The sequence below is a fragment of the Mytilus trossulus genome, chromosome 8, assembly GCF_036588685.1.
Source record: "Mytilus trossulus isolate FHL-02 chromosome 8, PNRI_Mtr1.1.1.hap1, whole genome shotgun sequence".
NCBI lineage: Eukaryota > Metazoa > Mollusca > Bivalvia > Mytilida > Mytilidae > Mytilus > Mytilus trossulus.
In genome coordinates this window covers 29,490,207-29,507,900 of record NC_086380.1, presented here as the reverse complement: position 1 = coordinate 29,507,900, position 17,694 = coordinate 29,490,207, and the positions used below count along the sequence as shown (strand labels likewise).

Genomic DNA, 17,694 nt, shown 5'->3' with positions numbered 1-17,694 from the left:
TTTTGTAAGTACGTTTAATATACTCTATAACCTTTCATTCTAATTATAGTATCTTTGAAATGCATTTTATAGCGGACTATGCGGTATGGGCTTTGCTCATTGTTGACGACCGTACGGTGACATATAGTTGTTAATGTCTGTGTAATTTTGGTTTCTTTTGGACAGTTGTCTCATTCGCAATCATACCACATCTTCTCTTTTATATTTATATAGCTATTACTTGCAACTGCCACATGTACATGTTCTAGACTCGTGTCGCTGAAAGAGGTCTCCTTTCAAGTTTGAAAATAGGTGGAAAAAAGCCACACCCACTTATAAGATATATACATGCTCTCAGTCTGACTGTTGCATTTTGAACAAACGAGTGAAAGTCCAGCGCCATGTAGAACAAAATAGTTTCAACATTCATTTATCATTATCATGATCTTGACCTGCATGGATATATGCATTTAACTTGCAACTGTACGGTTAAACAAACCGGTTATTGATGGCTGCACAAAAATCTTTAACCTCAGACAAAACATGAAATTAACTGTTCAGGAAAAACGAAGTCCATCTAGTAGTAAAATACGGAAAAATGAAAATAAATATATGCAAAATTTTCCCCTGGATACTGTGTTTTGGACATAAAGAAGCCAATGTCCCAATTTCCCGAAATTCCATTATGTTTGACAACGATTTTGATGTAAAACAAAACTTTAACCACAGACTGAACCTAAATGCTGAATTAGTCGGCGTGAATGCTGACGACGGAACTTTTATTTTTTACCAATTAATTAAATGAAATTGCGCCATATTTACCTGTAAATATTTTTTTACCTATAGCAAAAGAAAAGCAAATGGTATGTTGTCAGAGCTACCTTAAAAAAATAATAAATCCAGAGCTCTTCAAAATTGAAGAAGAAAACTAAGAAAAGAAAGATTTAAAATAGATGCGTCAGTAAATGTATATAGAGAGAAGAAAACTTCACCGGCTCAACTTAAATTCCAGCCGAATTTCACTGAATAGTGGATGCTATTGGTGTTGTTACAAACAAAGATGATGACTTTGTATTGTGTAACGATCCAGAAAGCGGGATCATTTTATTAGGATGCAAAGCTAATTTAGAATTTAAAATTTCTGTGTACAATTTCAGAGGAAGTTTTTGCTGGTATCTATAAAATTTGTCCAAAATATTTCAAACAACTTTATACTATACATGCATGGCTTCAAGATAGGACATTATATATGTGTCTATTCTCAACTACAAATACCAGCCTTTCGTTCAATGATGTACAGAGACATTTTAAGGTGTAACTGTGTATATTTATACAAGTGAACGTTTTAATTCAGCATACTTTTTGTTATTAAAATGACTTTAACTCCGCCAGTCGGTAAACTGCCGATCCCGAGCCCGGATGAAGAAGGAGGGAAGTCAATCATTTAGTTATTTTATATAAATAAAAAAAAATTGGCGCAATTAGATGATTATTTTATTGGCGCAAATGATACCTATAGTTTTGAAAATTAAGTGGCGCCAAAGAAGTATTGGCGCAATTAAGTTGTGGCGCAAATGAGTTACTTTTTGGCACAAATAGATATCGCCCGAAATAATAGCTTAAACCCTTTCAAACTATTCTATTAATCTCTCCATGCCATATGGCATAGGTTATGATTAGCCCTCGGGGAAAAACAGTCAAATGAATGGATAATTATTACAAGTACGTGTATTCCCGACAAACAATGACAATTACCAAATTCGTTCATTACGTGTAAATGAATGCATTTTGTAAAAACATTAAATCTGTATTTATATAACTGTACAAATCACCCATGCAGAAACATATATACACATGGAAAAAAGTATTGCAACACCTTAATTTTTTAAAACATGAAAAATTAGTCTCTTATTTTGGATGGAATATGATAAAATATTTGTAAAATAATATTGAAACGTAGTTAATGATAACATTGGCTTTAAATCGAACAAAAAATGTATGAAAAAAAGGTTTTTTCGAACTAAAATTTTTATAACAAAATGAAGTGTTTTTTGTACAAAAAAATGCATTTTACAAGTTTTACTGTAGACGAACTTTACAATGTCAGACATTTCAAAATTAATCTTTAGAAGATTGTTCACATCATGGTTGGTCGTTATACGCCAAAGAATTAGTACTTTGAGCGCAGCTTCCATTCAATACGACGAAAGCAAGCGATCCATGGTAAAAAAGACATTTAAAGGGCACATATTTATCTTTCGTCTGACAGCACGTATACACCGCAGTTATCGTGAATTATATAAACATATAAAAAAAAAATAACATAATTTTTTTAAGACAAAACAGAGAAAAAGAACTGATAAGTGCGGGTATTCCATGCGCCTTGCCTCCTTTATGTTTCGATATTTTAGAAATTAATTATTCTTTTATCTATTATAACACGTGAAAACTACACCGGTGAGTTTCATATATGTCTTCAACTTACAGCTGGTCCTGAAAATGCATGAAATATTTGCCACTTGGCTTTTAACAACCAACAATCAATCACACTACAACTTAAAGTATATATAGTAGTGAAATACAAAATGAATATTATAATGATACAATTAGCAAAATAAATAGAATACAAATACACACTACTTTATTTAACTGACATAATTTAAAGGAATACTCTGTAAACTATATAAGTAGAGAAGCGAAAAGTTTCTTTTGAATACTTAACAAACTTCCGAACAGTTCATGTTTTTTTGCTCAATTTAAAATCTTGAAAACATAAGCATGTATATTAAAAACTGACGATCAGACATCACTAATACGTGTATACACAAATTCATTAATTCTTTATTAACGTTTAGCCCTACGGCACCTTTCTATTAAGAATGATGATGAGAGTAATTGTAATATATAATAGGCATGTACTTTCTTACGTTACGGATCATTGATTTTGTTACCTGTTGACCCGGTTGATTACTAGCACGTGCCATCGAACTCAACCATTTTAACTAAAATAGATTGTGTTTAAGTTAACGCCATATGTATACTAAGTACAGTATACCTATCATATGGATTAGAAAATGAATATTATACGGTGATACTTTAACACTGTCCCGACAGAGACTGAATGAATGCAGTATGATGATCAGGTTTCGGGATCCGAGAAGTCTTTTTTCGAATTTCCGGATGTCGGGAATATTTTTTTCCAACTTAAATAGAGTAAATCTCACTAAATTAATACACATGCAAACAAAAAGCAACAGCTTCAACGGTTAACTAGGACATATATCAACAGAAAACGAATTAAAGCAAATGTCATACATAAAACCAAAATATGCATGTGTTAATTTGCCTCCGGTGCATTTCTGTGGATCCTTAACTTTTTTAGGTTACGTTTAGGATTTTCCGTTACTAATCTTCAAATACGAAAAACATTTTCACCGGTGTTCACAACATTTTAAGGTTTATGGCATACATTCTGGTGTGTATACAATTAACATACGTCCTTGTATTTAATTACCAATATACATTTATATAAACTAACATTTATTAAAAAATAAACAACATATATAGACGAATAATTTATTAGTTCCTCGACAAAACAAGAAAAGAAATAAAGAATCAACAGAAGATTTAATTTTTCTTTGTAATTAATCAAAATAATACTTCAAACAAATCCTAATATAAAAAAAACATATATACAAATTAATCTAAAATGCATTATCGAGTAGAAGGGGCGCAACTCGTGTTATCAAACCGGTATACTAAACGGATCTAAACAGGGTCTGAACATGTTGAACGTAATTTTGTATCAATGGTCTGTTTTGGTCTGACACGGTCTTAACGGGTCTAAACAACCCGCTAGACGATTCAGTCTTTTCCGTCTTGATACGCCTTAACGAACTGATTTACCTGATGAGGCTATCGATCTGAACGGCGACTAAACGATCTGAAATATCTGGACGAATTTCTCTAGCGGTAAATCCAGTCAATCAAGATGTGATCAGACCAAAATGGCCGTTTCAGACTGAAATCGGGCTTCTAGTGGATGTTTAACCTATTTTTATTTATTATAGAACGTTGTTGACAGTTTTTTCTATAATACATTTTGATTAAGTAATCATTTTGTATATGTTACACACAAAATTCAGAGTAATCGAATGAAACTATATTGAACAAACACTTTTCAAATTTTCGAAAAATATTTGGTATCTATTTGAAAATAGTAATGCCCTTTCACTTCGTCTTGTATCTTTGTTACAAAATTTAATTCCTTATAGAAATTCATATATAACCTGCCATTCAATATACCTGTAATACTATTACCTTTTTTACTGATATCTTTCCGAAGCGAAACTTCTGATTTCTCAAGAATGCCACATGCAAATGCATAGCCTGTCAATTTCACATCAAACCGTGCTGGCATTTCTTTTCTGTTACAAAGAGAAAAAAATACTTTTGTTTTATGAAATCAGCATATTTCTTTAAACCTTTTTAGTGTTCATTTTTTTTAAACTGGAAGGCAGTTATGCTTATTGCAAAATTAATTGTCTATGTTTACATTCACATGTATCTGTTAAAGACAAAAACTCTAAAAAAAAAAAAAAAGGTTTAAAAAACACTTTAGAAAACTAAACACTGAGAATCACGAGTTCTATAATAATTTTAATTTGATAACCTTAGTTCCCCCGCAAATTTCAGCAAATCCTGTTCCATGTGGCACGTTCTTCCGAAATATAGATAAACTTTTAAACCGATCATATTCAAAGAAAAGACTACGTAGGAAAAAGGTATCTTTACTAGATTCAAAACAAAATCAGTCTGTGTTAACATTGATATTTTCAGAATTTCACTCAAACGTGTCTTTTTACAGTGATTTTCAGGATCTAAAGCATACAACACATAACTCATTATTACTATTTTTTGGACATTATGCTAGTCAACACAAATTTTATATCTTAAATAATAAATGTAAATGTCAACGCTTCATTAGAAAAATTAATAAGAAACATCTACATTTCCTTGTTGACAATTTTTCAACTAGATACACTGTAGGACTTAAATCAATAGATTTAATGTTTGGCTGATAAGTTAATGCAACACACTTTAACCTTAGTTTTAAAACAGTCAGAAGTTTAAAATTATTTTCAGGACATTGGTTCTAATACTGTGGGTTCATTATTATTCGTTTTGTACCCTTTTTTCGTGGGTTTCCTGGGTACAGGTAAAATCAAATTTTAAATGTTCAAAGAATATCAAGTTGTTTGTAGATGTTGTTTGCAGGTATTAGCAAACTACGAAAACAAATATCCACGAAAATGCTAGTTTTCCTCAATCCATGAAAATGCTAGTTTTCCTCAATCCAAGAACATGCTAGTTTTCCCCAATCCACGTAATTACCAACAAAAAAAAACAAATCCACAGAGTTTGAATAAAAAAAAACTGATTATAATTACCCTTTCGAATCCTCACTTTGGATTCGACTGAAGATATGGCTGACATTGTGTTCATCAGCCATGTAACAGACTGTGCAAAGATCATAGCTGTCGCAGTGAAGACATTTCCATCGTATTCCACGCAAAGGATACGTATAACATTCATCACATGTTACGTTAGTATGCTTCACTTCTAAAAGAAACAGTGAAATACATTCAAGAAATATATGTATTATACGAAAAACAGATCTGCTACAGAAAAACTAGAGGCTCTAAAGAGCCTGTGTCACTCACCTTGGTATATGTGAATTAAACAAAGGAAGCAGACAGTTCATGACAAAATTGTGTTTAGGTGATTGTGATGTGTTTGTACATCTTACTTTACTGAACATTCTTGCTGCTTTCAATTATCTCTATCTATAATAAACTTGTCCGTGTAGTTTCCGTGGAAAATGTAAGTAAAAATTTACAAATTTTATCAAAATTGTTAAAAATTGATTATAAAGGACAATAACTTCTTAAGGGGTCAATTGACCATTTTGGTAATTTTGACTTATTTTTGAGTCTTAAATTGCTGTACATTATTGCTGTTTACAGTTTATCTCTATCTAAAATAATATTTAAGATAATAACCCAAAACAGCAAAATTTCCTTAAAACTACCAATTTAGGGGCAGCAACCTAACCACGAGTTGTACGATTCATCTAAAAATTTCAGGGCAGATAGATCTTACAAAGTTATCCCTTGTCAGATTTGCTCTAAATATTTGGTTTTAGAGTTATAAGCCAAGAGCTGCATTTTACCCCTATGTTCTATTTTTAGCCGTAGCGGCCATCTTGGATGGTTTGCCCGGTCACAGAACACAATTTTTAAACTAAATAGCCTAATAATGATTCTGGCTATGTTTGGTAAAATTTGGCCCAGTAGTTTCAGAGGAGAAGATTTTTGTAAAAGTTAACTGAGATATACGAAAAATGGTTAAAAATTGACTATAGAGGGCAATACCTCCTAAAGTGGTCAACTGATCATTTTGGTCCTGTTGACTTATTTGTAAATCTTACTTTGCTGAACATTTTTGCTGTTTACAGTTTATCTCTTTCCATAATAATATTAAAGATAATACTAAAATCAGCAAAATTAACTTAAAATTACCAATTCAGTGGCAGCAACCCAACAACGGGTTGTCCCATTCATCTTAAAATTTCAGGGCAGATAGATCTTGACCAGATAAACAATTTTACCTATTTTCAGATTTGCTCTAAATGCTTTGTTTTTTTAGTAATAACCAAAAGCTGCATTTAACCTCTATGTTCTATTTTTGCCGTCGTGGCCATCTTGGTGGGTTGGCAGGATAAAAAAACTCAATTTCTAAACTAGATACATCAATAATGATTGTGGCCAAGTTTGAATTAATTTGGCCTAGTAGTTTCAGAGGAGAAGATTTTTGTAAAAGATCATGGAGATTTACGAAAAATGGTTAAAAATTGACCATAAAGGTCAATAACTCCTAAAGGGGTCAACTGACCATTTTGGTTATTTGACTTATTTGTAAATCTTTCTTTGCTGAACATTATTGCTGTTTACAGTTTATCTCTATCTATAATAATATTCAAGATAAAAACCAAAAACAGTAAAATTTCCTTAGAATTAACAATTTAGGGGCAGCAACCCAACAATGGGTTGTCTGATTCATCTAAAAATTAAAGGGCAGATAGATCTTAACCTGATAAACAATTTTACCCAGTCAGATTTGCTCTAACTGCTTTAGTTTTTGAGTTCTAAGCCAAAAACTGCATTTTACCAATATGTTCTATTTCTAGCCATGGCGGCCATTTTGGTTGATTGACCGGGGAAAAAAACCCACAACTTTTAAACTAGATACATCAATGATGATTGTGGCCAAGTTTGGTTTAATTTGGCCCAGTTGCTTTAGAAAAGAAGATTTTTGTAAAAGATCATGGAGATTTACGAAAAATGGTTAAAAATTGACTATAAAGGGCAATTACTCCTAAAGGAGTCAACTGACCATTTTGGTTATTTGACTTATTTGTAAATCTTTCTTTGCTGAACATTATTGCTGTTTACAGTTTATCTCCATCTATAATAATATTCAAGATAATAACCAAAAACAGTAAAATGTCCTTAGAATTACCAATTCAGGGGCAGCAACCCAACAATGGGTTGTCTGATTCATCTAAAAATTTAAGGGCAGATAGATATTGACCCGATAAACAATTTTACCCAGTCAGATTTGCTCTAAATGCTTTGATTTTTGAGTTATAAGCCAAAAACTGCATTTTAACCTTATGTTCTATTTTTAGCCATGGCGGCCATTTTGGTTGATTGACCGGGAAAAAAAAACACTTTTCAAACTAGATACATCAATGATGATAGTGGCCAAGTTTGGTTTAATTTGGCCCCGTTGTTTTAGAGAAGACGATTTTTGTAAAAGATCATGGAGATATACGAAAAATGGTTAAAAATTGACTATAAAGGGCAATTACTCCTAAAGGAGTCAACTGACCATTTTGATTATGTTGACTTATTTGTTAATCTTTCTTTGCTGAACATTATTGCTGTTTACAGTTTATCTCCATCTTTAATAATATTCAAGATAATTACCAAAAACAGTAAAATTTCCTTAAAATTACCAATTTAGGGGCAGCAACCCAACCATGATAGATATTGACCTGATAAACAATTTACTCCATGTCAGATTTGCTCTAAATGCTTTGGTTTTTGAGTTATAAGCCAAAAACTGCATTTTACCCCTATGTTCTATTTTTAGCCATGGCGGCCATCTTGGTTGGTTGGCCAGGTAAAAAAACACAAATTTTAAACTAGATACATTATTAATGATTGTGACCAAGTTTGGTTTAATTTGGCCCAATAGATTCAGAGGAGAAGATTTGTGTAAAAGTTAACGACGACGGACGACGGACGCCGGACGCCAAGTGATGGGAAAAGCTCACCTGGCCTTTAAGGCCAGGTGAGCTAACTAGAAAAACCTTTCAACAAAATTATTACTTCTGTTTTGCCAAATTGCGGGTGTTTAACTTCATACACATAAAATTATCACACATGATATCCCTTTGATTGTGTTTTTGTTGTTATCTTGTCGATTAAGAATGATATAATAGAATTAAAAGGATATGGGTTATCCATCGACAACAAGAAATCAGTATTAGTATATACACAGCAAAAAATAACTATAAGTAAAGATATATAGATTCTTACATTGATACCAGTGGATTATCGGATTTATCCAATCGAGATAGTTAAATTATCAATTTTAAAGTTCGAGCCGCCTCGGCGAGTACTTTAAAATTTATAATTTAACTATCGAGATTGGATAAATCCGATAATCCACGAGTAACTATGTAAGAATCTGTTTCTCTAATGATTAAAAAGACATTTTCTTTTTTTGTTTACCGAAAATCCCCTTCGAGTGCCTTTCACATTGCACGAAGTTGTCAATTTCATTAACACCTGTTATCATATTTTGGTTCATCAAGTCAGCCAAAAAGGTCATGACCCTTAAAATTATCCAATGATCTTCTGAGATCACCAGCAACCACACGTTGATTAAATTTTTTTATACAATGGGTTCGAAAAGGGATAAATTTCCATAGAATTAGAGAAAGTTTGTTTTAAAGGTTTGATGTGTAAAATGTTGTTGTACATTGTATTTGTCCTTTTCTAGTTTGTGTTGTTTGGTGTTATTCTTCGACTGAACTGGTTTAATTGCCATGAGTTTTTTATGACCTGCATCAAGAGGCTGAATTTATCAAGAGATATATTTTCAGTTATTTTGAACACATTGCTTTATAAAACGGTTAATAAAATCTAGTCCACAATTTAGAGTACATAACACATTATATCTATTAACTACCTGATGGTGAATTGTCATATAGGCGAAGGTCAAGCGGGTTTACTTTTTCCTCAGGCGTATCCCATTTTACGTGAACTTCGTTTTTGGATTGGTTTATGTTGACTATTGTACCGAAAGGTATTTCATCTAGAGTGGTTTGTGTTTTCTTAACTACTCTAGAACCTTTTTCTATTTTATCTATAAATAAAACTAAGATGTAACAACTGTAGACCATCCCTCGTGACATGATGTATATATGTGTGCATGAATTATGGGCTCTAATTTAACTGTAAACGATACTAGTATTCAATATAGTTTTAATCTGTATAACGATCATTATATAACATCAATGACATGGAACATACATTTATAACATTATTCCATATATGCCGTTTTATTTTGAAGACACAAAAAATAAAAAATATCGAGAACGAGGAGTTCAACCTTGTCATAAAGACAAAACCCTTGTACAAATCTTTTTCAAGGCCCTATGCATTACTTCTATTTTAATAGGTAAAGGCAATTGTTTACTTTTCCCTTCATGAAACACACTTTTCTTATGAAGAAGTGAGAGGTTTAGCTAATTACACAACCAGGTTTAAGACACCATTTTCTACATAAATAAACGTCTGTACCAAGTCAGGATTATGACACTTGTTATCAATTTGTTTGATGTGCTTCAGCTTTTGATCTTGATGTTTGATCACAGACTTTCTGATTTGAATTGCCTTCAAAGTCGGTATTTTTATTTTTGTACTTTTTACAACATAAAAACTGTTTGAATTCGAGTTTAATGGTAGACTAAATGGGAGTTTGACGTACCATATAGGCAACAGTGGTATGCCGATTTTCAATAGTCATAAATTGATTGAGCGAAAACAAATTCTTGTCACAAACTAAAACCGAGAGAAAAGAATAAAAAAGGAAGAACAGCAGAAACATTGAACTACAACAAAAACAAATACCAACATACATAGCATAGAAACGAACCTGTTGATGACAACTGCTATATTCTTGACTTTGATACAGGACATCTTAAGAAAAAAAGCCATGCCTAATCAAGTAGACAGCTAATCAAATAAACTCATATTAACGTTGTCGAAATAGTAGTACACCTAACAGAATGGCATTCAGTTGTGATTGTGAATGATGATGGCTTGTTGTGAGACACATCTTCGTATACGTACAAAAAAATGTATGCTGAATTTTTCCAAAAAATTGAAGTCATCTCTAAAAATAAATATAGTAGGTAGGTAACGTTAAAAATATAATTTTGCTATATACCTGTAAGATAATTGCCAACTAAACGTAGTTTACAGAGCTGCACCTTTTCTTCAGGTTGCTTGTCCCACTGAACACGAGCTGTTTGTCTTGTTATGTTGACCTTAACTATTGTACCTACATAACTTTTGTCTTTAGTTGTCCATACTATTTTAACAACTCTTGAGCCTTCTTCTATTTCCCTATCAAGAGAACAAGTTCATGAATTCTTAACCTTACGTGCAAGCAAACATGTTAACATTTGTTTTTGACATTTCAAGTCTAGTAATAACTTATTCCATTCAAGTTTGTGCCAAGTGGAAGCCAAATAAATTTGAACATTAACTAGTACAAAATACACAAATATATAGGGATTCACTGAAACATGACTAGAGCCCCTATCTCCCACTGTTTAGGTAAACATGTCAACCTATAGAAAAGTCTATGAGCTATATCTCAAAATATTGACAATTGTATGCTTAGGTGGTGTATTATTTCTTTTGACAACTGCAAACATACTAATATTTGACCTTTTCAAACCATTCCAAATCACTACTTTACCTAAAAATATTGCCACGTTTTTTTCAATGTAATTTCATCCCTTACTTTCTATTTTATGCATTATAGGTAGAGAAAAAAGGAAAAGGATCACTTGTGGCACACAATGACATAAATATCAACTTTATCATGAAACACCAGAAAGGTCACAAATAAGTCTTAAATGAATCTTTTCAAAAGCCTTTGTGCTGAATAAATAAGTTCGTTTAATAAATTTAAGTAAATAACATTCTCCAAAGTAACCATATGTTGGATATTTTGTCAAAATACGATGATATTGTGCAGTTTTCAGACTTTTAAGCTTTAGAAAAGCTGTTACCGCCACCGATGAAAAGTTTAATAGTACACAGCTATTTTTGCATAGGTTTTATTTCTGTACTTAAAATTTGTAGTACTGGAAATTTACTTGTAATATTCAGTACTATTTCTTCACTTTAAAATTATTGTAAAATTTAGGTACTTGGATTTTCCAGTACTTGATTTGTACTCACAATATTGGTACAAAAATGATACCAACAATGATCACAGTATTCCATGTTTGAAAATCATAACTTCATGAGATTTGAGAAAGACAAACGTTCAAAATGCTGAAAATGTAACCGTGCAACGAAAAATCTGTAATACTTAAATTTGAAGTACAAATCAAGTACTGTAAAATACAGGTACTTGACTATTACAATAATTCGTAAGTAACACAATAGTACTGAATATTAAAAATAGATTTCCAGTACTACATGTTTATGGTACATAAATAGTACCTATGCAAAAGTAGCTGTGTAAAACAATAACAATTACTAGTATCAAATGACAAGTGGCACTGCTCTAGATATTCCCGAAAAGTCCATTATAAAAATCATGAGAAAAGGTTCTGGGTGAAACAGAATGAACTTATTCGATGGAAAAGCAGTTAAAATGAGCAGTGCCTAGATATATTCTCTCTTAAGAAACACAAGAACCATGTATAATTAACCGTTTTCGAATTATATTCACAAAATTTGTTTTAGGTGTAATACCACCAAATCATGGTATTTCACATCCGGTTGTATACGAAAGTAGGTCGAAAAAAATATTCCCTTGAATTTGACCGTTGTAGGTTATGATTCCTAAAATTTATTGCAGTAAAACTATTTCTGTGTCATAAACATATGTCTTGGGTATTTCAAAACACCATTATTTTTTAATTGTGATTTCTATAGAAAATTTTGAAATCTTGAGGTTACATGGTGACTAAACCTTGTGCACAGCTAGAATAAGGGGAGACATTTGATTAGTTAACTTCCAATGATGGTTATTTTCTTATATGCAATGAAATGTTATGTGAAAATTTTTCTGTAGAACTGGACAGGATAAAACTTTACTCATGCCAAGTATTTCTTTATTTGAAACAAAGATAAATTCTGCAAAAATTTTTGAAAAGTGCAAATTTAACAGAGACTGATTGGGGAAAATCAATGGTGGTATTACACCTAATATGGGAAGCTGTACATGCACCTATGGCCTTGTGAGTATTCTCATGTGTTAAAATTTCTTGCTATTTAAGTAAAATGATACAACAAATGAGTTATTCTGAGTGGATTGAGTCTCTAAAACACATTTTATGAGAAAATTGTCTTGAAATAGGCCTGTACCATGAATATTCAGTTGACAGAACAAGCCATATTAAGTGCATATATTATTTTTTTGGAGGGGATGGTTATTTCTTATATTTTGCTATGTTATAACATTTTCCTAGTTAATATACTTAAATAAATATATAGTTATAAGTAGATGAAACTATTTCTAATGTTGTAACAACAAGTAATTCTTTAAAAGAGAAACCTTGTATGTCCCTCTTTTGAACGCCGCGTAAATTTAATTTTTACGTAAGGACTTATTGAAACCTCCTTGGATACAGTAAACTTTTATATGGATTGTTCATTCTGCTAAAATGCTTCAATTACTCATTTCTTATAACATTTCTACCATAAATGAGTGAAAGTTACCCCATTATTTTCATTTATTGGCCTGAAAAGTTGAAATTTTGAGGAAATAAGAGGTATAAATTGACCCAAAGAGACCTTAAAAAGAAGACAAAGAGGTCCATTAGTGATATTTATCTCTCTAAAATCATCTTGTGTATCATATTCAACTGTTTGTAGGCAGATAAGATAGATATTTGATCATTTATTGGTCCACTCTCCATTCTATCTTGATGCGGCTTGGTTTGGATTTGTCGAAGAAATTTTGCTCAAATCGCTGTCGATGTCGTCTTTCATTATACTAGATTTTTCTCAAACTATTGAACTGATTATGACAAAACTTGACAGAAATGCTTGAAATAACCAGTATAAGAGAGGAAAAAAGTCTCATTCAGTTTATTGGACAAAAAGGTCTTCTTTAGGTGTAATACCACCAAATCATGGTATGTCACATCCGGTTGTATACGAAAGTAGGCCGAAAAAATTATTCCCTTGAATTTGACCGTTGTAGGTCATTAATCCTACATTTTATTGCAGTAAAACTATTTCTGTGTCATAAACATATGTCTTGGGTATTTCAAAATACCATTATTTTTTATTTGTGATTTCTATAGAAAATTTTGAAATCTTGAGGTTACATGGTGACTAAACCTTGTGCACAGATAGAATAAGGGGAGACATTTGATTGGTTAACTTCCAATGATGGTTATTTTCTTATATGCAATGAAATTTTATGTGAAAAATTTTCTGTAGAACTGGACAGGATAAAACTTTACTCATGCCAAGTATTTCTTTATTTGAAACACAGATAAATTCTGCACAATTTTTTGAAAAGTGCAAATTTAACAAAGACTAATAGGGGAAAGTCAATGGTGGTATTACACCTTAAACACGCTTTTTTTTCAATAACTAAAACTGGTAGCTTTGTTTTTTTCATAAGTGCCTTCAAACCAATTATCAATATTGAATTATAACTAAACCAACACAAATTTATTATTAACATAATGATTTAAAAAAAAAAAAACAATATCAATTTTGATATTTTTGTTATCCCGTGTAAATTTGGTAAAACGAACAATTGCAATATAGATTGTTTGACTAACAGTATCGATTAAAACCTATTATTGTTCTATTTTTATTTGCTAATTGGAAAAGATTTAAAACAAGCGTTCCTGGACGTAAAGCACTTAAAACATCACCTTCTTAAGCAAACTATGACAAAATCAACATGTACTATCACGACGTCACTAGCCGTGATTAATAGACTTTGTCAATTAGATGACCAAATGTACATTGCAATACGCAGACTTCATTATACATGTTTGTATATTTATCTTTTCGAAAACTCAGAATTCATCACTACCTACTGAAAACAAATATATACAAAAGCTACAATCTAAAACTAAATTAGTATATGCGTAATACCTGTTGGTGCAATTTTGATTATACTCTAAACGAATGTCATGAAGATTAACACTTTCTTCAATTTGATCCCATTGAACAAACACATCTCTTCTTAATGTCTTCATCATAATAATTGTGCCTCTAGGCATTTCTTCTTTGGGTATCCATGATTTTTTTACTACTCTTGATCCTTGCTTTATTTTTTCTATAAAAACAAAATGAACATATAGAGTAGTTAAAGTCAGGCAAGGAATCAGAGCTTTGCAAGATAGAGATATAATCCTCAATATAAAATAATTTCTTTAATTTTGATACATCATCTTTTAATAACATGTATCCCTGTTTTCAACCTAATAACCATACAAGAATTGGCTTGACATTCCTCATTACTCATTACAGATTAACACAACTTATAAAACATACAAGGCTTATCGTTACTCTTTTTGCTCTTCGCCTTTACACTCATCATCAGTGACACTTGAATCAAAACTCAATCTGATTGAAAAACAGATCCTGAGTCAATCCTTTGAAATTACACTGACTAAAGGCTGTTTTACCTCAGAAATAGATTACCTTAGCTGTATTTGTCAAAACTTTTAAGATTTTTTTGTCCTCAAGGCTCTGTACTTTATTTGACAATTTTACCAATTTTTTTTATTCGAACTTCACTGATGAGTCTTTTAAAAACAAACGCGCGTCTGGAACAAATATCAATTTCATCATATCATATCAAATTGTATGCTTTATCTTGAACTTTTTATATACTAGGAATTATCTGATTCATTTAGGCTATCCGTTTTACAATAACGACTAGTTCGCAATCAAAATTGAAAAAAGAAGAAAAAGAAGTGCATACTTATTGGTGCATTGTCTAATAAACGTAGAGTCCCGTTTTTCCCAACCTGCATGCTGCTTATTGTTCTGCTTGGAATAATTGTCCGTGATATTAAAACTACTCTCGAACTTTTCTCTACAAAAAATACAGTCATTAGAAAATGTTAACATACTGTATGTAAATAAATTTTTTCATGTTATTTAGTTAAATCGAAGATAACTGGGACATGTGATTTGAAAATTTAAACTTTTTGTCAAAGCCAATTAAATTATGCTCCAAATAGATTTTGTTTTTCATTCATCTCTATTTAATTATGACAATAAAGTATACAGATTTGTTAATTTGGTTAAGCATGATATTTTATTTTGTCTAAGATGATTCCACCTACATTCAATTCACGACTGCACAAGACAACCTCGTCATAGTGATTTTGTCAATTGAGTATTGTATGGATGGCTGAAAATTACTGCTCAACAAAGTGAGCATGGCTATAAGATGTATAAGAGAGGTTACAATTGATTAAATTCAATTTAGCGGGATAGATTTAAACATAATAGAGTTCAACCCACTATAACTTTGGCGTACTTTTAGTTTTCAAATGAGAAACACCATATAAAATTAAATATTGCAGACAAGCCACAGTTGTAGCAATTTTTGAAACAAACTTTATGCTGATCTTCATGGACAAAAAAAGTTCTTCATGTGTACTGTTTAAAAAATTAATGTAAAATACCAAGGCAGCAATATAAAACAATAGAAAAAGAAACCGTGATAGCAAAATGAACTAAAATAAGTTGAATAACAAAATATAGAAAACTAAAAGTCGAGCCTCAAGAATCACACTAGAAACGGTGATTAACACTGGTGACTTGGAATGGTCAGTAGTTCCTGTTACTCAAGTTACATCTGATAGAAACATAGATTGTGATAAAACGTTAAAAAATCTAATTGTTGAATACCTGCCGTATTGTGAACTAAACGCAGATCAAGAAGGTTTACTTTTTCTTCAAGCTTGTCCCATTGCACATGGACTTCTTTTCCTGATTTCTTTACCCTGACTATTGTGCCTAGCTGCATATCTTCCTTCGGTGTCCATGATGTTTTTACAACTCGTGAGTATTGTTTAATTTTCTCTATTAATGTAAAACAAAAATTCGAAAGTTCCAAGCTAAATTTCAAATATTATTAACATTTATATGTTTTTTTGTTATGTCTGTTTTCTCCGTTAGTTGAATAGTATGAAGATATAACTTTAGTTTTTAAATGTGTTTTTTTTCTCTAATGACATAAGACGATTTTCATACAAAATTATACTTCTTTTCTCATGATCTGCAAACGATTAATATTTGTTTACGTCATCATTTGTTTGTTTTTTTTTTTCCATTAAGACATTATTATAAAAATTTAGAGGAGAGCAGGAAAATTTAACGCAAGAATAAAATTTTGACCAATGAACAACTGACTGCAGTGGAAGCACACATTAGTGACATACAAATTTATCAACAGGTCAGGAAAGGATCAATCAAAAACAGTTACACACATGCAATACAAAATACAAATAATGAAAGTAATTTTACAAATTCAAAAGCTTGCGTCTTGATAACTGTATAATGACATACATGATATAATTCTGTATTTTTTTGACACATTTTTTGATTTTAACAAGATTTCATTTAATTTTTGATTTTCAGAATGCGATTAAAAATTCTCTACTTGTATTTAAGAATTAAAAAAAACATTTTAAATTATAAACACACTTACCTCCAGCAAAGCGATCAGTAATTCGTTCACCAGCAAAAGTTAAAAAATGTGATAAATAACCCTGGACTCGTGGTTTATCTTGAATCTCTGTCTATTAAAATATTTACTTCAATATACATTATTTTCCGATTATCTGAACATTCGCATGAATATTTATATACCAAAAGATATTCTCAGTTTTATTTGTGTGCCTGTCCCAAGTCTCGAGTCTGTAATATAGTGTTTGAAGTTGATTAAAAAATGACTGTCAAATTAATGTGCTAAGTGAAATCGGTATAGCTATCAATGAGTCTTCGGCAATTGCAAAACTAGTTCTTATATATTGGAGATTTAATTCTAGTAGTTATCTTTTGTGCTGCGTACCAATTTATTGAGTTGAGCCGTTTAAAACCAAATTTTACGATTCATGGTGCTCTCTGGATTCACAATAAACTTTGGATGGTTGAACGCTCCAAACATTTATAAAACCTTCCATATTCCTAAAATGTATATTAACCATCAGAAGTCTGCTTTTGCAGAAGTTGTCGGTGGTGCATGTAACTCATACAGTCATGTTGGTTGTTTTTTTCGTTATTGATATTACTATAATTTTGGAATTTTATCGTTACATTGTTTTTCATCTTTAACATGTTTAATTGA

General features: G+C 31.3%; 1 protein-coding gene across 1 annotated transcript; it reads right to left on the bottom strand.

Moving 5' to 3' along the window:
• Nucleotides 1–2,823: 2,823 nt before the first annotated feature.
• LOC134727555 (uncharacterized) lies at nt 2,824–14,608 on the bottom strand. The gene is made up of 6 exons (XM_063591936.1): nt 14,481–14,608; nt 10,564–10,742; nt 9,301–9,477; nt 5,430–5,601; nt 4,300–4,406; nt 2,824–2,849 (listed from the first exon to the last, which is right to left on the bottom strand). Exons 1-6 carry the CDS (start codon nt 14,606–14,608, stop codon nt 2,824–2,826), a joined length of 789 nt encoding a protein of 262 aa, XP_063448006.1.
• Between the last annotated feature and the right edge of the window lie 3,086 nt (nt 14,609–17,694).

Excerpts from the sequence above, each read along its gene's own strand:
- LOC134727555 (XM_063591936.1), bottom strand. The coding sequence starts at position 14,608 with ATGCCTAGAGGCACAATTATTATGATGAAGACATTAAGAAGAGATGTG. Across the intron at positions 4,407-5,429 it reads CAAAGTGAGGATTCGAAAGG|AAAAGAAATGCCAGCACGGT; the intron begins GTAATTATAATC and ends TCTTTGTAACAG. Across the intron at positions 2,850-4,299 it reads GAAAGATATCAGTAAAAAAG|AAAGGTGCCGTAGGGCTAAA; the intron begins GTAATAGTATTA and ends CATTCTTAATAG.